The 26,031-nt window shown below is 45.8% G+C and overlaps 1 protein-coding gene across 2 annotated transcripts in view; it reads left to right on the top strand.

The window, feature by feature from the left end:
- Positions 1-1,943: 1,943 nt before the first annotated feature.
- The window catches only part of VGLL1 (vestigial like family member 1), a 30,091-nt gene continuing 6,003 nt past the window's right edge, over positions 1,944-26,031 (top strand). Inside the window, exons 1-4 of one of the 2 annotated variants that reach the window (XM_038586615.1) lie at positions 1,944-2,068; positions 7,374-7,600; positions 21,423-21,866; positions 23,826-23,885. In XM_038586615.1, the coding sequence (XP_038442543.1) occupies positions 7,399-7,600; positions 21,423-21,866; positions 23,826-23,885 (706 nt within the window). In that variant the 5' untranslated portion in view covers positions 1,944-2,068; positions 7,374-7,398. Of the gene's footprint in view, positions 2,069-7,373; positions 7,601-21,422; positions 21,867-23,825; positions 23,886-25,769; positions 25,994-26,031 lie in introns of those variants that run through there. The other variant, XR_005386016.1, reaches the window with a different exon arrangement.

Below are 26,031 nucleotides of genomic sequence, written 5' to 3' on the forward strand. Positions count from 1 at the left end.
AAGGCAGATGCCCAACCACCGAGCCACCCAGGTGTTCCGAAGCTAGGTCTTCTTATCAGAGTCCCTTTTAGTACCAGATACTGACTTAGTACCATTGTAGTTTTAAATTTATTTGTGTGACTGAATAACTTCTCTCTCCCCCACCATTCATTCATTCAAGAGACATGTACTGAGCCCCTACTGTGTGCCAGGCATTATTTTAGAAGAGGCAACACACTGTAAAGAAATAAATACGCAATATGACGTCAAGCAGTGAAAAGTGCTGTGAAGAATGGGGAAGCGGGGTAATAGGGCAGAGGCTACAGGAGGCTGCTGACTCGCAAAGCACGGTTAGAGAAGGCTGCTGGGAGCAGGCCTCCGAGCAGATATGTAAATGCAACCAGAGGGCAAGTCCGGAGGGCGTGTGGGGGATGGGCATCCCAGGGAGAGGAAGTGGGAGGGTGAAGACCACAGGATGTTGACCCTATTCAAGGAACTGCCCGGAACCCTGTGGGGCTGGAGTGGAGCGAAGGGGAGGGTGGTGAGATCGGGATCGAGGGTGGGGGTGCAGGTCATCCCCTTGGGGCCTTGTAGCCAAAACCTGGGAAGAGAAGCCGTTAGAAGCTTTTAAACAAGGAGTGACTGGATTCTCCACTGGCTCTGTCCGGAGGGGAACGAGTTGAGAAGGGCCGAGGGTGGAAGTAGGGAGCACCGTTACGCCCTGGCGTGATGCTGAGGACAAATGATGGGTACTCAGAAAAGAGTGAGCCTGGAGGAGGTGGTGAGAAAGCACAGGATGGAATGCAGTTTGAAGGTAGAACTTTCGGGATTTACTCATGTGTTTTCTCCAAACCTTCCAGTGGGTTTTCCTTTTCATTAGAGCAAAAGTCAAAAGCCTCAGCAGGGCCCGTGAGGCCTGTCTCCCCTCCCTCCCTCCCTCCCCCCCTCCTCTTAGGCCCCGTTGGCCTCCTCACCCTTCTGTGAACAGACCAAGCATGAGAGCCCTTCTGCATTTCGTATTCCTTCGGATATCAGGAGAGCAGGTACCAACATGGTTTGCTCCCTCAGGGTTCTGCTCAAATGTCACGTTATCAGATGATCTTATATATTCCCCTTCCCTGCTCTATTTTCCTGGCCAATTCCTCTTTGTTGCGCTGACTACCATCTGACATACACAAATACCATACACCAGTATATGAACACCCAGACACATAAGCGGTGTGTGTGTGTGTGTGTGTGTGTGTGTGTGTGTGTGTTTATTCCCCAAAGGCAAAGACTTGGTCTGTCTCATTCACCATAGAACACAATGCCCAGAACAGTGCCTGGCATGCAGTAGGTGTTTACTAAAAGTTTGCTAAATACTGTTGCAATGGAGAACGAATGGAGCAAAGGATGGCTCTAGGGTCTGGGACCTGAATGACGGTGCCACCAACCCAAGGCAATAATGAAGATTTTTCAAAGTGAGCATCAGGACCCCCTTGCTCCAAACCTCTGGCTGCGGTCTCTGAGCTGCTTCGTTCTGTCGCAGGTTCAGAGATGCAGTCCTTCCCTCTGGGGCCCATGGAAGCCCATGACACGTCCAGAATTCTAGGAGTCTGGGTTCCCCTTCTCTTGTCACGGGGAGAGAGGGAGAAAGTTGTGATGAGCCCAATAGACTTTCCCAGTTTCTGAGAGTGAAGGTGACAGCAGTCTAACACGAGCCCTATAACTGATGTTTTAGACTCTGTGTGTAGTTTCCGGCAAACAACTGACCACCTACTTTAAGAGACAAAATCATTAAATGCTTTTTTTAATGCAAAAAGAAGAAATAAAAAAAGAGCTACCTATTTTCCTCATTCCTGCAGGTGCCCAACCCGAATGACTTGTTGGAGCGCATTTTCTGCATTCTTAATAGATAGCCAGCAGGAAATGCCTCTTATAGCCCCGGCTAGAGGGATAGAAAGTAGCAAGGGGAGGATACAAAATCCCCAGGACTTGCTTCCGCCAGCACTGAGCTCCTCCAAAGGGGGCCAGGGAACTCTGACCAGTACTACGCGCCTTTGCTCAGCTGTGGCATCTTGGCTGTCTCAGTTGATGGTCAGGAATTAAGGTAGGAGAAGCTGGAGACATTTTTGGGGGGGCAGGGAGGGATGAAAATTAACTGGGAAGGAATGGGGGGGTGCGGTGTGGATCGGTGAGCATCACATGCTTTACTCACTGCGATACAATCTGGTCCCTTTGGGGCTTTCGTTCCAAGTATCACTGTGACAACCTCTCTGCAGAAGAGTGGCTGACTGCAGTAGAGTTGAGGCCAAACTGCTGGCATTGGATTCCATGCTAGAATATTGGGCATCATTTTGAGGTCATCATTTGGAGCATTAGATGTCTTTATAATTTGTGCGCTGGGGAAAGATTTTGAACTACAGTGTACTTTTGTAATTATGCCGTTCTAGCTGAATAGCTGGCAAAGTTTGACCTTAGGGTTTTGTCTGCAAGAGTCTTTTATCACAAGACAGGGACTGGGTCAGGAACATCTTCTGGAAAGTCCTATCCTCCCTCTGCCTCACAGCTGCCCCCTCGGTTCCAGCTTTGCAGCACCCGTTCTCCTGAGCTGGACCTCAGCTAATTCACGCCTGCATCAGACCTCACACAGAAGGCTCACCCGAGGATGGGACTGCCCATGTTTCTTTCTCCGGGGGTGCAGTGCAGTGAGATGCAGCTCTGCAAAGGCTGTGGCGGATAACCGTTCTAAGAATTTTAGTAGCTCTCAAATGCACATCCTCTCTACTGAGGTCTGAGTGCAGCCCAGAGAATTGCTTGTGAACTAGATCCAGATAAGTAAACCATGGATTTCCCTTGGGAGGTGTGCCCATGCATTTGGGGAGGAAGAGAAGGGACAGAGGTGGCATCTGTAGCTTTAATCAGCATCCTGGTTGTCTAAGTTCTGAGCCCCCCAAGGTGATGGGGATGAGACTTTGCCTCTGACTTTCTCCCTGTCGAACCTCTCCTGCCTATGGCCGGTGGCCTGTGGTCTCTATGGTCTTTCCCCAAGGAGAGTAGAGCGTGCTCCACAGCTCTGATGTCCCAAGGGTCTGGCCGGCTGCCTCCTTTGTAGCTTCCAGGAGTCTCCACAAAGATAGATTTGCAAGCTATGTCAAGCCTGAGCCTAGAGCAGCGGCCACTGGCATCTCCAAGGGTAAAACCATGAATCTTACAAAGGTACTAAGCAGCCCTTGCAAGTAGAGGCTCTAAGAAGCCTGGAGGGAGTGGACAGATGTTCTGCCCGCGTTCCCTAGAGGAAACCAGATGGCCGGCTAAGGGCCTGGCTCAAGGTTCCCTCAGAGATCGGAAGCCAAGCCTCCACATTTGATAAATGGGGAGACTGAAGCTCATAGAGGGGTTCTGTGAGTCTCACCAGGTAGATAGCAAGGGACGGTGGGGAAAGGATAGACACTGAAGCCAGAGAGCCTTGGATTCAAATCCCAGCTCGGCCCCCACCTACCCAGGTGGCACGGGCAGTTAATTTCCCCTTTCTGGGCCCCAATTCGCTCCTCTATAAAATGGAGATAATAGTACCTACATTGAAAAAAAAATAGCACCTACATTGAGAGTTGTAAAGACTAGAGAAAAATGTACGCAGAGCTTCTGGCACAGAGGTGGTATTTTGTAAACTGTAGGCTTTTGGAAAAGTGCTGGCTCCGACATTTATCATTACTTTATAATTTGTAACACCTCCGCTTTCTTATTCTTTTTGGGCTGTGTTTCAGAAACAGATATGACGTATAACTGTGTGAATTTAAGGTGTTATGTGTTAATTTGATAAATTTATATATTGTGATCTGATTGCTATTGGGTCGATAATTAGCACCTCTATTGCCTAACATCATTATCTTTTCTTTTTAGTAGCTGGAATAATTTAGTTCCAATCTCTATGCAATTTGGAGGATTATGCTACGATATTGTTGTGTATGTTCACTGTACTGTGCCTTAGATCTCTAGGGCCTGTTTACTGCTCTTGACTTTGTACCCTAAACACCTGCCTGGTCCCCTCACTCCCTTATCCTCCTGGTAACCACCATTTTACTCTGAGTTCTGCTGTTTTAAAATTCCACACAGAAGTGATATTATAAAATGCAGTAGACTCTTGATCTACATGGGTTTGACTGTACGTGAATATCTTACAGTGCAGTACTATAAATGTATTTTCTCTTCCTTAGGATTTTCTTTGCATTTCTCTTCTCTAGCTTACCTTATTGTAATAATACAGTGTATAATACACACACAAAATATGTATTGACTGTTTATATTATTGATAAGACATCCAATCAGCAGTAGGCTGTGAGTAGTTAAGTTTGGGGGATTCAAGTTATATGCAGATTTCTTGACTGTGTAGGATCAACACTCTGAACCCCTGCATTGTCCAAGGGTCGATGGTATTTGTCTTTCTTGAACTCTTTATATTGTACTCAAGGATGATACCTTTGCTTTATTTCTGCAGCTCTGAGAATCTGAATATATGGCATGTGTTGTGTGTGTGTGTATGTTTATCGAGGAATAACTTACCTTTAGTGAAATGCACAGATCTTAAGTGTACAACTTGATCAGTTTTGACAGACATGTGCAACCATGTATAACCTTCACCCTCCTCAAGATGTAGGACGTTTCCAACACTGCCTGGAGTTCCTCAAGCTCCTTCCCAGTCTCCACCCCACAGCCAGCCACTGTTCTGATATCTATCCTCATGGGTTAGTTGTGCCTGCCCTGTGTTAAGTGGAATCCTATAATAGGTGGTCTTTTGTGTCTGGCTTTTTTCATGCAACATAGTGGTTTTCTGATTCATCCATGCTGTGGTGTGGATTGCTAGTGTTTGTTCCTTTTCATTGCTCAGTGACTGGTATATGACAGTGTTGCAGCTGGTTTTTATTCATCCCTCCAATGGTGGGCATTTGGCTCATTTCCATCTTTTGTCTATTTTAAATAAAGCTACTATGAACAACATGTACAAGTCTGTGTGGACATACGTTTTCGTGTCTCTTGGTTATATATACTCAGAAGTAGGGTTACTGGGTCAAATAGTAAGCGTGTGTTTCACCTTGTAAGAAACTGCCAAAATGGTTGTTTGCATGTCCTTTGGAATAAGGATACAATGGATTCATTTTTCAGGTAGTGCCTGGTTATGCTTAGCATGGCTGTCAACCGAGGGGAAACAGTGATGTGCTCAGTGGAAAGCTTCTGTAGACAGCAGAGCCTAGTCATGACTGGGGCCAGAATGGGTCTGAAAGGAGACCTTTTTAGAAGGGTGCCCTGCTCACTGCCAGATTCCTTCCTGACATTTCTAGCCAGACCATGAAAGAATAGGCTGCAGAATTCATATTCTCCAGCCTCTTAATTTTACCCAAGAGGAATCTGAATCCTAGAGAGGCCATGTGCTTCCCCCAAAATCTTGCAGCTGAGGAAAACCCCAGGTCCTCTGACTTTTAATTGGTCTGATTTCCTTGCATTGTGCTTTCTCTGCATGAAATGGCACTCAGGCATTCAGCCATTGTTTACTGACCTACTTATGCTAGGTGCTAGGGATAAAGAAATGAATAAGAAATGGCCCCCACCCTCAGGGACTAGAGTGGAACGTAGACTATCTTTTTAAAGATTTTATTTATTTATTCATGAGAAAGAGAGAGAGAGAGAGAGAGAGAGAGAGAGAGAGAGAGGCAGAGGGAGAAGCAGGCTCCATGCAGGGACCTCAATGTGGGACCCGATCCTGGAACTCCAGGATCATGCCCTGGGGCCGAAGGCAGAGACTCAACCGCTGAGCCACTCAGGCATCCCGGAACAGAGACTATTAAACTAAACAGTTGCATTGCAACTGAACGAATGAGTGAATAGACTAAAGGTGCCTTTAACCCGAGCACCCTGGCAAGTCTGGTCGAGTGGCCAATGGTGAAGAAGCATCCGGACAGGCTACTTCTTGAGTCAAAGAAGGCCACATGGCATGTCTTGAGTGCCCACTGTGTGCCCGGTCCTGGCTTTGGTGCAAGAGCATAGCCCCTGATTTTTTTTTAATAATAAACTTATTTTTTATTGGTGTTCAATTTACCAACATACAGAATAACACCCAGTGTTCATCCCGTCAAGTGCCCCCCTCAGCGCCCGTCACCCATTCACCCTCACCCCCCGCCCTCCTCCCCTTCCATCACCCCTAGTTCGTTTCCCAGAGTTAGGAGTCTTTATGTTCTGTCTCCCTTTCTGATATTTCCCACACATTTCTTCTCCCTTCCCTTATATTCCCTTTCACTATTATTTATATTCCCCAAATGAATGAGAACATACACTGTTTGTCCTTCTCCTATTGACTTACTTCACTCAGCATAATACCCTCCAGTTCCATCCACGTTGAAGCAAATGGTGGGTATTTGTCGTTTCTAATGGCTGAGTAATATTCCATTGTATACATAAACCACATCTTCTTTATCCATTCATCTTTCGATGGACACCGAGGCTCCTTCCACAGTTTGGCTATTGTGGACATTGCTGCTATAAACATCGAGCACAGCCCCTGATCTTACAGGAGCTCATGGTTAGGATACTATGATGGAAGCCAAGTCGAAGGCAATTCGGCAAACAGCTATTAAACATCTACTCTGTCCCAGGCACTGTTTTAGGTGCAGAGGATATAGCGGTGACCAGGGTTGACAATCTGACAATCTTTCAGGAACTTCTCACCAATGTTGCCATATATGTTAGTGTAAAGAAAGTTTGTTTTTGAGATCTGTTATTTGGTTCAGGGTACATCTGTCTGGGGGCCTTAGGACTGGTATTTGCAATTACCCATTTTTAGCGTGGGATGGGTGGTGGGTGTAGGACACCATTGTACAGAGGTCAACAGCAACAGGGAAGTGGGAGAATTTTTTCTCACATGCAAATGATCAAGATGGAAAGCAACATTTTTAAGGAAAAGTGAAGTCGTGGAATACCCACTGGATTGCTTAGTCAAGCTCTCCAGGCTGGGCCAGGCCTTCATCCAGGGGCAGTTCTGGGGGCATCTAAATGCAATTCTGGGTCACTTCCCCAGAAGGCAAGTTACTCTTCTGGCCTCAATGGCCTTTTTTTTTTTAATTTCCTGCTGTTTTTCTACTTGAGTTGCCAGATAATTCTTATGTGAGGCTCTTGAGGGCCCCTTCTGCGCTTTGTAGAGCTCTGTCTTGTTCCCTGAGCATGGATCAGTCAAGGCTCAGCACCTGGTCCTCACTCAGCCCAGCATGGTGGGATTGGTGAGCTTCTTGGCATCACTCAGGTGCTTAGTGGCTCCCCAGAACCACTGTGAGCAATTATACTGCAGGCCCCCATCCTCTCATCCAAACTACAGCCAAGCCACTTAGGAAAACAGTGGCAGTTAACATTTTGTGTTTGATCCGCAGCTATCACCTACCTGTGTCGCTCACAATGGAAGAAATGGAGAAAACAGATATCCAGCTACAAAGACCTATAAAGACCGAGTGGAACCCCCAGTGTGTCCTGTTCACCTATTTCCAAGGAGACATCGGCAGCGTAGTGGACGAACACTTCTCCAGAGCTCTGAGCAATGTCAGGAGCCCTCAGGGATTGAGCCCCTTGAGCCAGGGCGCAGACGTGATCCTGAGGAATGGTGAGCATGTTGGAACTCCCTATCAAGGCTATCATGGAAAGACCAGTTCTCCGATGCCCTTGATGCACTGACGTGTGTGTGTGTGTGTGTGTGTGTGTGTGTGTATTTGCAGAAGGCAAATCACACTGTAAGAATCTGCACCCATTTTTTAGAAATCTAGTGTGAAAATCAACACTGTTTAATCAAGCCAGTTCACCTATTTCATTGTTTCCTTAACGCTGGGCTCACTGCTTAGTACCCAGTAAGAGCACCACAACTGTTCGCTATTATCAGCCTTTGTTATTTATTTATTTGAGGGAGGGAGGGAGAGAAAGAGAGAGAGAGAGAGAGAGAGACAAGCAAGGGGAGCAGCAGAGGGAGAAAGAGAAGCAGACTCCCCACTGAGCAGGAAGCCTGACTTGGGACTCAATCCCAGGACCCTGGGACCATGACCTGAAGGCAGATACAACCGACTGAGCCATCTAGGTGCCTTGCCTTTATTATTATTATTATTATTATTATTATTATTATTATTATTATTACTACTACTACTACTACTACTGGTCTGACAGGGAGTCCTGTGTAGGTGCACCCAGCCTCCTTTCATCTAATAGCAGATGATTTGGTGAGCAAGGGTAGGGCTCCAGAGGAATCCAAGAAGTGTCTCACAGAACCGCCTCCCTGACCTTAACAGTATCTGGGCATCAATTGCACACACTCTTTGGTGACTTTTTTTTTTTTAAAGATTTTATTTATTTATTCATAGAGACACAGCTAGAGAGAGAGAGGCAGAGACACAGGCAGAGGGAGAAGCAGGCACCATGCAGGGAGCCTGATGTGGGACTCGATCCCGGGTCTCCAGGATCACACCCCGGGCGGCAGGCGGCGCCAAACCGCTGTGCCACCGGGGCTGCCCTGGTGACTTTTTTTTTAAAGTAAGTATTTTTGGGGTCCCTGTGTGGCTCAATCTGTTAAGTGTCCAACTCTTGGTTTTGGCTCAGGTCATGATCTCAGGGTCATGAGATCGAGCCCCGCATCAGGCTCTGTGCTCAACTCAGCATCTGCTTAAGACTGTCTTTTTCTCCCTTTGCCTGCCTGCCCCACTTGTGTGTGCTTTTTCTCTCTTAAATAAATAAATAAACATTCTTACATCTCTAAACAACTATTTCAAGAAAGCTATGTCAAAGAGTGTTCATCAAAGCACCCAAGTTTGGAGAAAGCTATAAAAATTAAGTTGGCAGGGATGTAGTAGGACTTTGATGGACCTAGACATATCTGGCTCTAAGGGCCTCTTCCTTGGTACAGCCAAGAAAAAGGACATCTTGTGACTGCATTGGTATAAAAACAACTTTAATCCTTTCATCCTCATTGCTCTTTAACCACCCTCATCAAGGTTAACCAGTGACCTCCACTTGCCAAATCAATGGTCTCCATCCCTACCTCCATCCTTTGTTGACCTGTCAGCAAAATTGGCTACAGTTGGTTGTTCCTTCCTCTTAGAAATGCCTCCTTCACTTGGATTCCATAACATCACACTCCCTTGGTTTTCCTGCTTCCTCTCCTGGGTTACTAGTCCTCCTCAGACTTCTTTGCTGAACATCCTCTTCTCTTCAGCTTCTAAATAAATGTTTGGAGGCCTCAGTACTCAGGTGTTAGACAGTTTCTCTATCTACACTCCCTCCCTCCCTAAGGGATCTCTTCTATCTCTTGGTCTTAAGTACTGGAGGGTTCTGAACAGAAGGGATATAGGCTGGATTCATTTTTATGTATTCATTATTTTATTATATTCATTTTCTTCCAATTTTAAAAGATGTTAAAACATTTTCAAGGGCTCCTGAAAGTATCCGTGGGCCCTAAGCACTGTATCTGCTGTGCCTAATGGAGAAGTTGCCTTACCAGGTGGATGGAAATCCATCCAACATTTTGAAATGTGCAATAAACCAGGGTCTGGTTGATTTTTAAGAACTCACTGGTGTAGTTGCCCAGCACCCACATTGAATGCCTGGCCCCCACTGGAGAATCTACATGCCTCCAAATGGTTGTTTGCTTTGTATGAAGCTGCCAGGTGGGGCATCTGCTTGCTGGGAGATCTCCCCTCTCTTCAGAAACCATCACTCCAGCTTTGCTCTTTTGGCCTGAACGGGGTGTTGGTGTATATCGCATGTATTCACCTTTGCAGAATTTACTTCTGTCCTAGAAATTATTTTTCCACTTAGGTGATGTGATTTTCTGAGACTCTGGTGAGTTAAGTAAACATGTGGAAGGGGGTGTGGTAGCAGCAGACAGTTAAAGGAAATGATGTAGTAGAGTTTGCTGTTGCAATGGGCTCAGTGGGGTGGCTGGAGGGTGGGGAAATGATGTTCAAGAGTCTGTTGAGTACTTTAGAGCAGGAGCAAGAATGACTCCAACTGAGTCATTTAGGGGAATTGGCATGTAGTAAGAGCTGAAATATGGGATAAGCAGGTTTCAGAGGTTCTAACCAGCTCCTTGGAAGAGTCAAAACCTCGAGTTCTTCATGCAGGGACTTCACATGCATGGACTGTGGCTATTTGACTTTGGTTTAGTTCTGAACACATTGGCTTGGATTCATTATAATCCCTCCCTGCAATTTGGAACTCCCTCCTCTCAGGCTTTCATCTTCATACTTTTTAACCACCCTCATCAAGGTTAGCCAGTGACCTCCACTTGCCAAATCAATGGTCTCCATCCTTGCCTCCATCTCTTTTTGACCTGTCAGCAACACTGGCTGCAGTTGGTTGTTCCTTCCTCTTAGAAATGTCTCCTTCAAAAAAAAAAGAAAAAGAAATGTCTCCTTCACTTGGATTCCATAACATCACACTCCCTTGGTTTTCCTCCTTCCTCCTGGGTTACTAGTCCTTCTCAGTCTCCTTTGCTGGACATCCTCTTCTCTTCAGCTTTTCTAAATAAATGTTGGAGGCCTCAGTACTTGGGTGTCAGTTTCTCTATGTACATACACTCCCTCCCTCCCTAAGGGATCTCTTCTGTCTCTTGGTCTTAAGTACCATCTCTATCAATTCCAAATGCATTACCTCCAGCCCAGACTGCATTTCTGTCCTGTCTATCCAGCTGCCCACCTGATCCCTTCACATATCTACTAGAAGTCACAAACTAAATGAGTCTCAGATTGAGCTCTTAATCTCCTCCACGACCTGCTATGTCCAACCTCACCCCATCTCAATTATGGCAGCTGCACCCTTCCAGTTAACTGGGAGTCATGTTTAACTCCTCTTCATCCCCTACCTCATGTCCAGTCCTTTGAAATTTTCTGTCAGTTTTACCTTCAAAATATATCCAAGTTCTGACCATTTCTCCCCACCTCTGCTGCTATTGTGTTGGTCCAGGAAGCCATCATCTCACCCCTGGATTTTTTTTTATATATTTTTTTATTGGAGTTCAATATGTCAACATATAGCATAACACCCAGTGCTCACCCCTGGATTTTTGCAGTAGCTTCCTGACTGGTCTCCTTGCTTCCACCTTCCACCAGTTTGTTCTCAAGATAGCTGTCAGAATGATATCACTAAAAGGAAATTCTCATCCTATATGCCTTCTGTTCAGAACCCTCCAGTAGCTTCCTCTCTTACTTGGGATCAAATCCAGTCTTGAATAAGGCCCTGTTTTCATTCTGATTTCATATCCTATCACCTCCTACCTCATTTTTAAAAAGACTTTATTTGACAGAGAGAGAGAGAGAGAGAGAGAGGGCAAGCAGAGGGAGTGGGAGAAGCATGCTCTCGGCAGAGCAGGGAGCCTGATGTGGGGCTTGATCCCAGGACCCTGGGATCATGACCAAGCCGAAGGCAGACACCCAACTAACTGAGCCACCCAGGTGCCCCCTCCTACCTCATTTAATCCAACCCAGCCTCCTTGCTATTTGTAGAACATGCCAAGTATGATACTGCCTCAGGCCCTTTGCACCTCCCCACCCCTCTCCCTGAAACACTCTTTCCCCAGATAACTGCATGACTTACCTTTTCTTCATTCAGGTCTCCATTGGAATGTCACCTCTCCAGCCAGGCCCTTTCTGCACAGCCTCTTTAAAAAAAAAAAAAAGAAGCGCCCCCCCCTCACCCCTGTCACCCTCTGTCTTCTTACACTATTTTATTTTATTTTTTAGCATTTGTCTCCACTGGGCATATTATATATTTATGTATTTTCTTTCTTGTCTCCTCCCATCCTTTAGACTCTGAATTCCATGGCAGCAGGGACTCTGTGTTAATGGCTACTTCCCAAGTACCTAACCCAAAGTCTGACACATGGAGGGTGCACAGTAAATATCGCTTAAATGAATGAAATTGTGATTCAGCTCACAGGGTACTGATGTCTTCCACAGAGGGTGAGCACCATGTGGTGTATGGCTTTAGAACCAGGCAGCCTGGGGCCAAGTGAGCTCCACCATTTATTAACAATGTGATCTCAGGGCACCTCATGTCCTCTGCCTGTACCTCAGCTTCCCCCTCTCTAAAACTGAGTATTATTTAACTATAGGAGGAGTCCGTGAGATTATGCATGTCCACTGGCACATAGTGACATAGTTCGTTATTTTTGTGTGGTGGAATGAAAGCTTGACATGTTTTTAAGTTAGAGTGGATATGAGGGACTGCATTCAAAACATTAAGATCAGAGAGCAGCAGGCCCCTCTTGGAAGCATGCATGTTTTCGAGGGGCTTCTGCCTTGTGGCAGCTGTATGGTTTCCTGTGCCTTCTGACTTCGTTCTATCCCGTGACACCCCAGTGCATGAAGGCAACTTAATATGGCCCTGTTTCCTGCCCAAGCCAACCTTTCCAGGCCAAACAGAGAGGTGGCCATCTTTACCAACTACTTCCTTGGTTGCATCTACCCTTTGAGACTCTCACAGATCCCTTGACTGTGAAGACGTTTTCTTCACAAGAGAGCAGGGCGGGCTGGGCAAATGTTGGTCCAGCTGAGTGAGCAAAGGAAGGCCTGTCTTCCTCAAGACCTCGCATTATGGTGAGGAGTCAAGTTTCTCACAAGCTCTGCTGCCTCAGGGTTGGGGGTGGGGCATGAAAGAAGGCCAGCCCCCCAGTGGTTCTCAGAAGAGGTGTTATGTGAGAGACGTGCACCTTCGGAAATGGTGGGAAATCCATAAAGTGGCCATTCATTACTGACCGTTAGCATCCTCTCATTCCCTGCAGGCCAGCCCCAGGCCACCGGGCCCTGACTGAACCATGCCCAACAGAACAGGCTCCCATTCACGGGCTCCAGTTATCTCCTCGGCCACTTTCTAAGAGAGCTCTGTCAAGCCAAATATGCAAAGCCCAAACACAGAGGCCCATGTGGCTAGGAAATGCCATCAAATTTCCTGGCTGTTTTTTTTCCCAAGTCCAAATGATTTTTTTATTTACTTATGTATATTTTATACTGGCCGTACTTTAGAAAAGAAAACACAGGCTGAAGGTATTTTTGGATTATCTCCCTTTTAAAGAGGACATTGGGGATTTCAGAGTTGGTAACCAGAGAAGCTTCAGTAGTTACCACTTCCGGGGGGCGCGGGGGTCAGGGTCTGGGTGTACCCATCCTACTCCATATTCTTCTCGTCCCAGCCCTAGGCCTGGCAGCATTGCTCAAGGGCTGCTGTGAGAAGGTGAGTGAATGTGTACTGAGCACCCAAAGGTCTTTAAAGATTTTATTTATTTATTCATGAGAGACACACAGAGAGAGAGGCAGAGGCATAGGCAGAGGGAGCCGCGGGTGATGCAGGATTTGATCCCAGGACCCTGGGATCACGACCTGAGCCAAAGGCAGATGCTCAACCACTGAAGCACCCAGGTGCCCCTCCAGAGATCTTCTGGAGCAAGACCCAAAAGTTCACATCTTCCCCTCTCTTCCCTTAACCATAATCCAGTGGGGGTGGGGAAGAAACACTGGTTTCTTCTTTAAGTGTGACTATCCATTTGAGATCCAGTCATGCTAGTTGTCTGTGGCCCTTGTGAACACTGACAACTTTGTATCTTTCTTGTATCTTTCTTTCCGGAGAGGCAGAGGAATCCGGGGCACCATAGAGGGAGTCCCCGCTGGGTGCTAGGCACCTGCTACAGTGACTGCATCCACTTCAGTCCTCAAAAGCCACTGTGGTTTACGAAGGTCACAGATAGACAAGCTGAATATAGTGTCAGAAGACGGGAGAGCAGTTACCTTTGGGGAGGTGGGCTCCTGGGGTGGCGGCCGGGTTCTGTTCCTTGATCTGGGTCCTCGTTACCCAGTTGGTGAACATTCCCCCCCAGCAGCACACTTGTGTATTTTCCTGCATGCCTGTTGTATTTCACACTTTACCCACTTTACAAGGGGTATCAATATCCTTACTTCACAGAGGAGGAAAAGCAACCCAAATAGGGGTAAGTGTTGAAATGGGTCACACAGCCAGTGAGAGCTAGAGATAGAAACTCAGGTCCACTGGACTCTTTACTAGTCCACTGTCCTGCCTTTGTAGACCATGACAGCACCCCCAGTGAAAGGGCTAATGCCCAGAAGGACTGTAGCTAATACTGTTGACAATGGCTAACTATTATGGAGCGCGTCCTGGGGGGGCACTTTGCTGGGGCCTCTCACAAGGATTATCTCATTTAATTCTCACACCAGCTATTGGTTAACTCTCACTGTGCCCATTATCTTGGAAAGGAAACTGAGGCTCAGAGAGCCAAGTGACTTGTACAAGATCCCACATCTAGCAGTGTGGCTATTTGAGACCAGGCCAGTTTGACTCAGATCCTGAGCTCTTAGCCACTTTCAAATACTGCACATGTTCTGTGTTTCATCTTCATTTTCATCTGGGAAAAGGCCCTGGATAATCAGCAAAAGACTGGATACCCCAGGGAGGTGACAGTAAAGGAGGCAGTGGGATCGAGCAGGCTACCCTAGTGCCCTGGAACAGGATTGTGTCCCATAAGCTGTCCTTCTGTCCCCAGTGTTGTTTCAACCTCGTCTAATACAAACAGTATCCTCTTTGTTTCTGGGGTGAATGAATAAGAGGCCAGAGCCACTAGCCAAGAAGGCAGAGAAGGGAGAGTCAATGTGTCCAGATCAGACAGGCCAAAGGTTGGATTGTCACAGTGTGGGGTGTGAGTGTGTGTTTGGAGGGTGCTTGGTTTTAACATCATCATAAACTAGGATTTGTATTAGAGGTGGAGACAGAGAGAGGGGAAGGGGAAAAGAAGGAAGGATGGGTGGAAGGAAAGCCAGCAATTTGGATTGGTCTTTTACAACCATGACTCAGATTCAATGAGTCAAGTGGTTTCCTCAGTTCTTACTTAAAAAAATAACTTTTTCTAATCACAAAAGTACTGTTATTGTTTGAAAATTAGAAAACAAAGATAAGCATTCAGGACATAACCACATGTGCATCTATGCACACATGCTAAGTTTTACAACTTAACATCATTTTGTACGTAAGTCGTATTTCTTTCTCTCTCTTTCCATGCCATTACATGTTCTACTACATCATTTTTTAAAAAGATATTATTTGTTATTTATTTATTTATTTATTTATTTATTTATTTATTTATGAGAGAGAGAGAGAGCATAAGCAGGTGAGAGGGAGAAGCAGGGCTTAATCCCAGGACCCCGAAATCATGACCTGAGCTAAAGGCAAACACTTTTTAACTGACAGAGCTACCCAGGCATCCTTACAATATCATTTTTCTTTAGATTTTATTTATTTATTTGAGAGCAAGAGAGCACGAGTGGGGTGGGAGGAGGGACAGAGGCAGAGGGAGGGGGAGAAGCAGACTCCCCACTGAGCAAGGAGCTCTATACCAATCAATGAGATCATGACCTGAGTAGAAGGCAGATGCTTAACTGACTGAGCCACCCAGGCACCCCTATAACATCATTTCAATGGCTCCAGAGTATCCTTCTTTTTTTTTAAGATTTTATTTATTTATGATACACACACGCAGATAGAGGCAGAGACACAGGCAGAGAGAGAAGCAGGCTCCTTTGCAGGGAGCCTGACATGGGACTCGATCCTGGGATCCCAGGATCACACTCAGGGCTAAAGGCGGTGCTAAACTGCTGGGCCACCGGGGCTGCCCCAGAGTATCCTTCTTATAGATATACTAAATCTATTACAATTTTTGGACATTAGGTTGTTGCCAATTTTTCACTATATTATAAATATCCTCTTGAATATCCTTATAGCTACATTTTTTGCACACATCATTGATCCCTAAATTGCTGTAAGGGGAGTGACTGGATCAAAGGGTGCATACAAATTGCCCCCAGAAATATTACGCCTACCTGCCACTTTCTAACCCCAAGAGTATGTAAGAGCATCCAGCTCACTGCATTTTTGCAATACCAGAGAGGCATAGCTGCTAAGGGCCAAGTTTTAGAATCAGCCAGCCAGAGTGCTTGCCAACTCTGTGGCCTTAGGCAAGTTACCTTAGCCACTCCAAGTCTTTATTTTGTCATCTGGGTTGCTGTGAGGATCACATGAGCTCATGTGGGCAGAGTGCTAAGTGAAGCGCTTGGCCTATAGTAAGTGCTCAGTAAACAAAACTGTTGTGGATTTGCAATTGCTCCAGCCCACCTCTGGTGTATCATTTCCTGGAAATGGACATGCACTGAGCAATGGCTTCCGAAAATTCTCTTCTACAACCACTATCTATACCATCCACCCTCCACATCAGCCCTCAGGTGCTGCTCCTGTTGCTGTTGCTGTTGCTGCGGGCTTTTCTGCTCAGCCCTGCACTCTTCCCTTCCCTGGGACTAGGTGGCCAATGGCAGGGGGCGACCCTCAGACCTTGGCCATTATCATTTTCCTTTTTCCTGGGCTGGGCTAATGTACATGGAGTGTTGCAAACCAGGAAAGAAGCCCATGAGTATGAACCCAGATAAGGATCAGTAATAATCAACAATAGCAATGGCCAGGGTAGAGGGAGTGGGGGCTGTTAGGGACCAGGCACTGTGCTAAGCCCTTCAGGGGAATCGAGGATCATCCCATTCAATCTCCCAACAATCCTGGAAGGAGATGAGAGATGTGCTCAGTGTCCTACAACTAGAAAGTGGCAGAGCTGGGATTGGACCAGGAAGAGGGGAGAAGCCTCTCTGACTTCAAAGCCTCTGTCCTTAGCCATTTTGCACACTGGTCACCTCAATATAGAAAGATATAGTGGGGATGTGAGTGTATGCTTGAGTGTGCAGGTCTTTGAGAGGGGATACATGTTTGTGAGTGTGCGTGTGTGTTTATGTGCAAGCATATGAGTGCATGTGTGTGTCTGCATTCCTTAGAATATAGTGTTCAGTCAGAGCCTGCTATGTGCCAGGCACCATGCAAGTCCCTGAGGGTATGATGGTGAACAAAAGAGAAAAGTTCTCCATGTTCCCCAAGCTTCCTGGCTAGTGGGGAATATCAAGTGAGTGAGTGAGTGAGTGAGTGAGTGAATTAAGAAATTGCAGGTTATGGGCAGCCTGGGTGACTCAGTGGTTTAGCGCCGCCTTCAGGCCAGGTCATGATCCTGGAGACCCGGGATCGAGTCCCACGTCGGGCTCCTTGCATGGCGCCTGCTTCTCCCTCTGCCTGTGTCTCTGCCTCTCTCTCTCTCTCTCTCTCTCTCTCTGTGTGTGTGTGTGTGTGTGTTTCTCATGAATAAATAAAATCTTAAAAAAAAGATGTTAAAAAAAAAAGAAATTGCAGGTTGGGAGGGGCACCTGGCTGGCTTAGTCAATATAGCATGTGACTCTTGAGCTTGGGGTTGTGAGTTCAAGCCCCACATTGGGGGTGGAGTCTACTTAAGAAAAATAAAATAAAATATATTTTAAAAAGAAATTGTAGGGCAGCCCTGGTGGCTCAGTGGCTTAGCACCACCTTCGGCCCGGGGTGTGATCCTAGAGACCTGGGATTGAGTCCTGCATCAGGCTCCCTGCATGGAGCCTGCTTTTCCCTCTGCCTGTGTCTCTGCCTCACTCTCTCTCTCTCTCTCTCTCTCTCTCCCTCTGTGTGTGTGTCTGTCATGAATAAATAAATAAAATCTTAAAAAAAAACTTTTCATATAAGAAATTTCACAGGAATTATTTTGACACTTCAGATCAAGGCTACACAATGAGTATAATCGATTTCATTAGAACTGCTAGATTTGTGAAGTCCACATTTCTGCTTTTAAATGAATATATCAGCAATTGATGACATGGTCCCTGGGGCGACCAACAGCAGGGTGGGAGGTAGTGACACTAACTTAGGAGGGCAGCATAGTGTAGAGGTGAAAAGCTCTGGATCCTGAATCAAACAGATCCAATGTCAAAGCCTGGCTGTGCCAAGTGGCTACATTATTGACCTTCTTTCAGCCTCCTTTCCCCATCTGTAAAGTGGACAGGATGTATTACCGACCTTATAGAATTGTTAGAATTTCATGTGATAATAGTAGATTGAACCTTCTGAAATTCTCATTCCTGTAGGTAAAAAAAAATCAAATACTAGCATTTTGAATTTTTTAACCTCTACACATAAAGCATAGTGCACTTAATAAACACTAGGAATGAGGGCAGCTCTGGTGGTTCAGTGGTTTGGCGCCTCCTTCAGCCCAGGGCATGATCCTGGAGACCCGGGGTCAGGTCCCACATCAGGCTCCCTGCATGGAGCCTGCTCCTTCCTCTGCCTGTGTCTCTGCCTCTCTGTGTCTCTCATGAATAAATCAATAAAATCTTTTAAAAAAAACACTAGGAATGATTATTCCAGGTGCACCTCGGTGGCTTAGGCTCAGGTCGTGATCTCAGGGTCCTGGGATCCAGTGCCGTTTTGGGCTCCCTGCTTGGGGAGTTTGCTAGTTCCCTGCTTGTTCTCTGAGAGAACAATAATTTACAATAATTATAACTGCCATTATATAATAATAATGAGATGTTCCCTCATCTATCTCTATCTCTATCTCTCATTAATAAACAAAATCTTAAAAAAAAAGAAGTGTATCTGGGTGGATGTGGGGGTCCTGTTTGTGTTTGCTTAGGAGGCAAGGGAATGGACTGCCGCTTTCACCCTAAAGGGGTGGGGTGGGGAATGGGGACCAGTACTCTCTGAGGCTAGGATGGGACCGAGAGGCAGGGCCTAGGTGCTCAGAGTTGGGAGTATATGGGATGGAAGCCTTTTGTATCCACCGAAAGGAAAATCCAGGCTGCCTCAAATGTCGCAGGACCAAAATGTTCTTGACTGGTCTCTATTCATTAATATAGTTTGGGGTTTGGTATAGCAGCAGTCTTCCCCGGGGCTCCCTTTCTCTCATCTCTAGAGGTAACTAAGAGAGGAGGAGACTTTGGGTAAGAAAGTGTCACCAGGGTCACTTTTAGCAGCGGCAGCAGCCACCTTGAGGCAGCAAGGGCTGTGGCTTATAATACCTTCATAGTTCACAGGCTAGATGAGCGTGGTTGCTGGAAAGAATGGCCCCCCAAAATTCAGGGCCTCCATTCCTTGGGACACCACCATCCAAATCTGCTCTGTCAAAGATGGCTTTCCCCAGGTGACCCAAGGCTCACTATAAGGTTGCTGTGAATTTGGGATTTGGGACACTGCCCCCCCACCACATGCTGCCATCCAAACTGTGCTCTGGTGCACTCAGGGACAAAATGGTCCTTGGACAGTGACACACCACCCACTCCCCTTAACATTTTGATCAGAAAATTCTGGAAGGCCTATGGGACGCCTGGGTGGCTCAGGGGTTGAGCATCTGCCTTCAGCTCAAGTCGTGATCCTGGGATCTGGGATCGAGTCTTGCATCAGGCTCCCTGCCAGGAGCCTGCTTCTCCCTATGCCTATGTCTCTGCCTCTCTCTCTCTGTGTCTCTCTCGTGAATAAATAAATCTTTTTTTTTTTAAGGTTTATTCATCTGCATGGAGAAGCAGGCTCCATGCAGGAAGCCCAATGTGGGACTTTGATCCGGGAACTCTGGGATCACGCCCTGAACCAAAGGCAGATAGATAGATGCTCAACTGCTAAGCCACCCAGGAGTCCCTAAATAAATAAATCTTAAAAAAAAAAAAAAGAAAATTCTGGAGGGCCTAAAAAAATTGAAAAGAAAATTCTGGAAGGAAAGCAGTTAAAAGAAATATTTAAAAACCACTGGGGCCCTGCCTTGCACATTTCAAGCATTCAGCTTCTAGGTCATATGTATGAGATCTGTAAGGCCAGTTCAGATGGAAACTGCCCGCTTGTCAGGCTACACATTGTTTCTAACTTGTGCTCAGAACATGCAGTACCCTTATTCAACATGAAGCAAGCAGAGTGATTATACTAAGTCCACTTAATCGCTCTATTTGTGCTACACAGTGCCCTGAATCGCTACCGGTCTGCAGATACCAATTTTCAAAAATAGCATTTATCCCCAGGAACAAATCTTAATATGTTTCCTTGCCCTTGGTTTCATTAAAAGAGGCCAACCATAGCCCTCCGCTCATTGTAAGTGATGTGAAATGTTGGGTAGATTGTCTATGCCACATAGGGTAGGGCTTATTTTGCCCTTATCATCTGTATTACATGAAAAGCTATGATGGGAGGGTGGGTTGCTGCAGTGTCCCTGTGCAGACCACTCAAGATGCTTTTAACTTGTACAAAACCCAAAGAAGTGGAACATTCAGGAGATCTGGGAGAGGCACACGTGGTTGGGGGGGAAGGGGATCAGACATTCTCTCCAGCCCTCCAATCTTCCTTTGTCTCCACGCCCACGCCCCCCTTCATTATCTTGGATAGATGAGAGGCTCTAGGCTTTAAGCACCATCTGCCAGAGCTCTCTCCCTCCTCCCTTCTTGCTTGTGTGGGTGTTGCGAATGGGGAAAACATCCATCCATTTTGAGAGCTGCCCTAGACTTTTTGAACACTCAGATTCAGCTTCTACCATAGGCACAATTAGAATAGTATCTGTAAGACCAAAGGAGATTCCATCACTGCTTGACCTTGAGCATTTTTGTTTTTGCAGGAAGGGGTCCGGGCAATCACTTCCCTACCCATCACTTATTGCTCTAGCTCAGTTCCCTACTTGACTAATCTGCTTTGCTAACCTGGTCCAGTCTTAGTATCCCCAAGCCCCTGATGCCTCTAGAAAATGGGGTTTGAACACTTAGACTTGTGTGAGTGACTTACACAGGCGTTAAACCCTTTACAATTTTTTTTGGCATCCTTTATTTGGTGTATTCAAGCCACTGGCTATAAAATAAAGTCAGCTAGCAACAACCAAACACAAATCACCTTTAATCAAGCAATTTTACTTCTAGAAAAGTTTCCTTGAGGGGCTCGTTGGACATCGTTGCAAAAATGTGTATACAAAGATGGTCATCGCAGTGTTGTTAACATAACTGAATATTCTGCTGGTGTTGGCTTTGTTCATTGCTATGGGAGGATATTTGTGGTATTTTAATAATGCAAAAGCCGCCTTAAAAATCCTATGTGAAGATGGGCAGCCCGGGTGGCCCAGTGGTTTAGCGCCGCCTTCAGCCCAAGGTGTGGTCCTGGAGACCCAGGATCAAGTCCCACGTCGGGCTCCCTGCATGGAGCCTGCTTCTCCCTCGGCCTGTGTTTCTGCCTCTCTCTCTCTCTGTGTCTCTCATGAATAAATAAAATCTTTAAAAAAATTCCTATGTAATGTGAAAACCTGTGGACCTGAATAGAAACAAATCCTAGAAAGAAGTATACCTAAAAGTGGACAGTGGTGGTCTCTGGATATTATAGGTAGCGTGGTGTTTTGTTTTTGTTTTTGTTTTTACTTTTTCTACATTTTCTTGACATTAAAAAATAGAGTGTGTAGTAACCAGAAAAAAAATTTAGCTATTTCCATTTTGAAAACAATAAACACCTAACGTGTCTTGTACATCTTTCCTTCCCAGATAGTGACATGCCTCCAAACCAGTGGCGTTTCTCGTCTCAGTGGACAAAGCCAGAGCCAGAGCCAGAGCCAGAGCTAGAGCCAGAAGCATCTTTTGCATATGGTGCCACCAACTGCAACTTGAATGGGCCTAGTCTCATGACTATGGATCAGTACCCAGCGTCCCTGGCGGGGAGCCCCCCTGTTGAGTCTGACGAGCCATGGCATTACCCCTCCCTAGCCAGCCCCAGCTCTTCAGAGCCTGGCTACTCTCAGGCCTACTCCACTGGGCACATGGTTCCAGAGCCCCAACCCAATGGGAACTATGAGCCCTTCTTAAGTCTCCTCCAGCAAGATCGACACCTAGCCCATCCTCAGGAGTCTGCAGTGTGGGAGGATTGCAACTCTGCCCAGATAGCCGGAAGCACAGGATTGCTCTGCAGCTTGCCTCCCAGCTCAGCCCACTGTAAGAAAATGCCTCCAGATACTTGGAGGATGGTCTCTGATTGGTTGTAGTTGAGAGGGAGTTGGCTATGAGAAGGGGTGCTAAGGCTAATTGCTCCTGCTTCAGACATGGGGTTTCCGTGATATGGAATGTTCTGCTTCAACTTCCATAGATCTTCACTAAGCTTCATCGACATTCACAGTTTAATGATTAAGGGTTCATAGATAACCAACCAGATGGACTTGTCCCCAAATATTCACCCCAGTCTGTTGACTTGGACTTATTCTAGAAAAATGATTTAGGCTACTACCTAAACTCACAGGGTCCTGCATTTACCTCACCACATAAGCCACCAAATAATCCATTTGTAAAACAGAACTCTGTGACATACCTACAGGCACAAACTCTATCCTCTAAACAGGTTGGTGACTAGCAGTGATTCCAGGTTCCTGGGTAAAAACAAGGGCATTGTATACCAACCATCTGTTCCAAATATTAAAATTCAAAGCCACCATAGAGGCGGTCCCATTGTTGCCTGGAGACCGCCACAGTGTCTGGCTGTCGGTGGCTTGTGCCTGTGAACTGGGCCCCTCCTGCGCTGTCTCCCTTGGGTTCCTGCTCCCTGGACACTATCCCTACCCCTGAACTAAAATCCCCTAAGGCTCATTTACTTCTTCATTCACCCAACAACTATTTAATTAGTGCCTACTAGATGCCAAATACCTACCAAAAAATAAGACTCCCTTTTTTGTAAAAGAATTGGTCTGAAGTATACGTTCACCAACAGAACAACCCAATCTGCTACAAAATTTGCCTTTCATGTGAAACATTGGTAATAATATATATTTTATGGTTTCAATGGGCCAATTCTGCATCCTCTGGCATTCTATACTCTGGACGAATTTTCTTTTACAGCCCCCTAGTCTGTATGTGTCAGTAGTTCTAGTGTTCCATGCCTGAAAGAAATTGCTAGAAGCTGCCTTTACTCTGAACTAAATATACAGTACACAAAGGGCCTGTTCAGCGTAGCCTACCTAAGTCAGGCACTGTGTTCCAGCCTAATGTTGAAAACAAATTTTCCATTAAAACACCACTCTGTCATTTCCAGAGTTTGATTAGGAATGTACTTCAAAAAAAAAAAAAAAAAGGAATGTACTTCAAGAGTAAATCATAAAAATGTCATGCTTGGGAAACCTATGAAAATTCCCATCCCTGTACTCTTTCAAAAATCTGTCCTCCCAGATTCAGAAGAAAAATTAGGCCAACTGTGTCTGCATATATGCCTGTGCATACACACAGCAGAGCCCCGTTTCAATAGTTGGTTAGAACACAGATGGCTCAAATCCTCACCTCCCAAACATAACAACTATACAGTTCAAACCCAATTCAGCAAATATTTAGTGAGCATCTACTATATGCCAGGCACATCATGGCAAAATTATGATGCAGGTGTGATCCTATTTCTGAAACCTGTAGACCCGTTCTCAAATTTTTATCACCAAGTCTGACTACTGCGAACTTCACACTCTCCTACTAACATTGATGTCAGTAGTATTAATTGACCTGATGCTCTTAGGATCTGTTGGGGAAGTCAGGAACACTGCCTCTAAGATGGGAACAAGACCCAAGGTACCTTAAAAACAGAAGCTTCTCTGTTTTTGTGACTTCTGATAAGAGAGAATCTGCCCAGAGTCTATAAGTTGAGAGGCAGGGGCACCTGGGTGGCTCAGTCAATTAAGTATTTGCCTTCAGCTCAGGTCATGATCTCAGGGTCCTGGAATAGAGCCCCGCAGGAGCTGTGGGCTCCGTGCTCAGCAGAGTCAGCTGCTCCCTCTCCTTCTGCCCCTCTCCCTGCTCATGCTCTTTCCCTCTCCCTTTCTCAAATAAAAAAAATAATAAATAATCTTAAAAAAAAGAACAAATAGGGACAGGCCATTTGGGGTCCCTGGAGATTTCTAATCATGTGTTCTTCCTTTCTAGACAAGAAAATATATTTCCCCCCAGATGGTGGACCTGCCAGTGCCAACCTTGCAAGTGAAAGTAGGTATCTGGTTCTGCCTTTGATACTACGTTTCTGTATCTTGAGAACAAAACCTGAGAAGCTCCCAATGTGAAAACCAGGCTCCTCAGCTGAAAATACCTTGATCTCTATTATTTAGTATTTTCATAGTTGGAATTTGTTTCATCTTAGTGTCAAAGAGCACATGCACTTGGTGCCTTATAAAATGTCTTGGCCATTTTCTTTCTTCTTTTCTTTCTCTCTCTCTGTCTCTTTTTTTCTCTCTTTATTTTGCTATCCTAGTAGCTCTATTGAGTTCTTTCACCTTAGCTAGATTTAACCCAGATGACTCAGCAAAATGAACAAATTCATGAGGGTGAGTTTACTTGTCCCAGGTGTTCACTTTTCAGCCTGGAACATAGGGCCACCCCAGGACTCTGCGGACGAGGAAAATGTCACCTGAGGCTAAAGGCCAGGACTCTGGGCTCCACACTCAATGTTTAAGTGGTGTCAGTAGGAACTTACAAAGGGAAAATCTGGATGGAAAGGCCTGGGGGTCTTTATGGCCTGGGTTCTAATTTGGGCTTATTACTTACTAGCTTCAGAAACTTGGTCACATTTCTTAACCTCTCCATTCCTCAGTTGCCTCATTTGTAAACTGAAGATTAAAATACTGTGCCCCCCCCCCCCGAGTTTCTGTGAGGATTAAATAAAATAATATATGTAAATGCTGAGGATTGACATTCCACTGTAAATTAGTCACAGTAAGCCGTAAAAAACGAGCCACCAAACACACAGGATAAGACTGGCACACAGTAAGCTATCAAAAAGTGACTTTTGGGAGGATAGGGTATTTTGTGTGCCTCAGGTTGCTCCAAGCTGTGTGTGTAAGGAAGGGAAGAGCTGCTGCCATGGCCCCAATCTCAAATACTTTACAGTCTAGTATAGAGTGGGGTGAGGGCAATAGTAGACCTCCCTAGAATGTCAGCTGCTCAAGGGCCAAGACTTTGTGGGGTGTACACCCACATCCCAGCACCTGCAACAAATCCTGGAATAGAGGTGAATGCAAATTTGTTGAGTGGATGAATGAGTGAATGCTGGGAACAATAGAAGAATGCTGAAGAAGGAAAGAGTAAAAATACATCTGCCTATATAGTACAGATTATTTTGATTGATGCCCCTTTGTAAGACAGACCAACAGACAAAGCCATAAACCACCCTCGGTGATTAATTTGTCATGCCCAAGTGAGGATTTAGGGCTGGTTCAAGAGCTTTAGCATGGCTGAGTTAGGCTTCGCATTAATCTCTACCCAAGAGGAGCTCTTCTAGCCTACTAATTAATGAAAGTCAGGATTATAAAGTCTTCTCTAAGTACTTGTTAATAGTTTATACACTTGGTAATGTTAAGCCTTAGAATTACTGGAAACTTGATGCTTTAAATTGTTTACAGGCCAAAAACAACAGCAACAACATGTACAGGTGGGGACAATGAGCCGGAAGGCTCAGTGCCCACAGTGACTTTGTGAATTATGTATGTGCGTATCTTAGGTGCCTTAACACAACAGATATTCGGTAAATAGGGATTGAATGGATGCATAGCTATTTTCATTCTATAGACACAGAGACTGAGTCTCAAACGAGTGACAGGAACTTGCCTTAAGGTCACACAGCAATAGGTGGCAGGGGTACTACTCTCTTTTGCTCTCAGTCTTGAAGCCATCCCGAATCCTAAATTACAATAAACATAAATCTTGAAAAACAATTCCAACCTAAAACAAGTGTACAACAGTGGGAATTGGCAACTGGTAAAATCATTCCACTGTATCTGGATTCACTGTCTATCTATGGCCTGGACACTGGCTAGAATAAGGGGAGGGGATGCTTGGAAAGCAGGCACAGGAACATTACCTATGGAAATGGGCAAGGGGTTGGACTCCCTGAGGGAAGAGTAGTTGAAGGGAGAGTAGTTGAAGGGAGATGGGGAGTGGCTACTGGCTATGCCAACAGTCCCAAGGCAGCTATCCTGCCACTGTGGCTCTGGGCAGAGGGAGGCAGCAGGGCACGGGAACTGGGAAAGAGAGCCACCTCCAGGAACTCCAGCAAAGCCCCTGCTTTTCAGCATGCACCAGGCTCCCAGTCTTGACTGATGGTGAGTATCTTGGGGGAGCTTGTGAAATGCACAGACTC

The sequence above is a fragment of the Canis lupus genome, chromosome X, assembly GCF_011100685.1.
Source record: "Canis lupus familiaris isolate Mischka breed German Shepherd chromosome X, alternate assembly UU_Cfam_GSD_1.0, whole genome shotgun sequence".
NCBI lineage: Eukaryota > Metazoa > Chordata > Mammalia > Carnivora > Canidae > Canis > Canis lupus.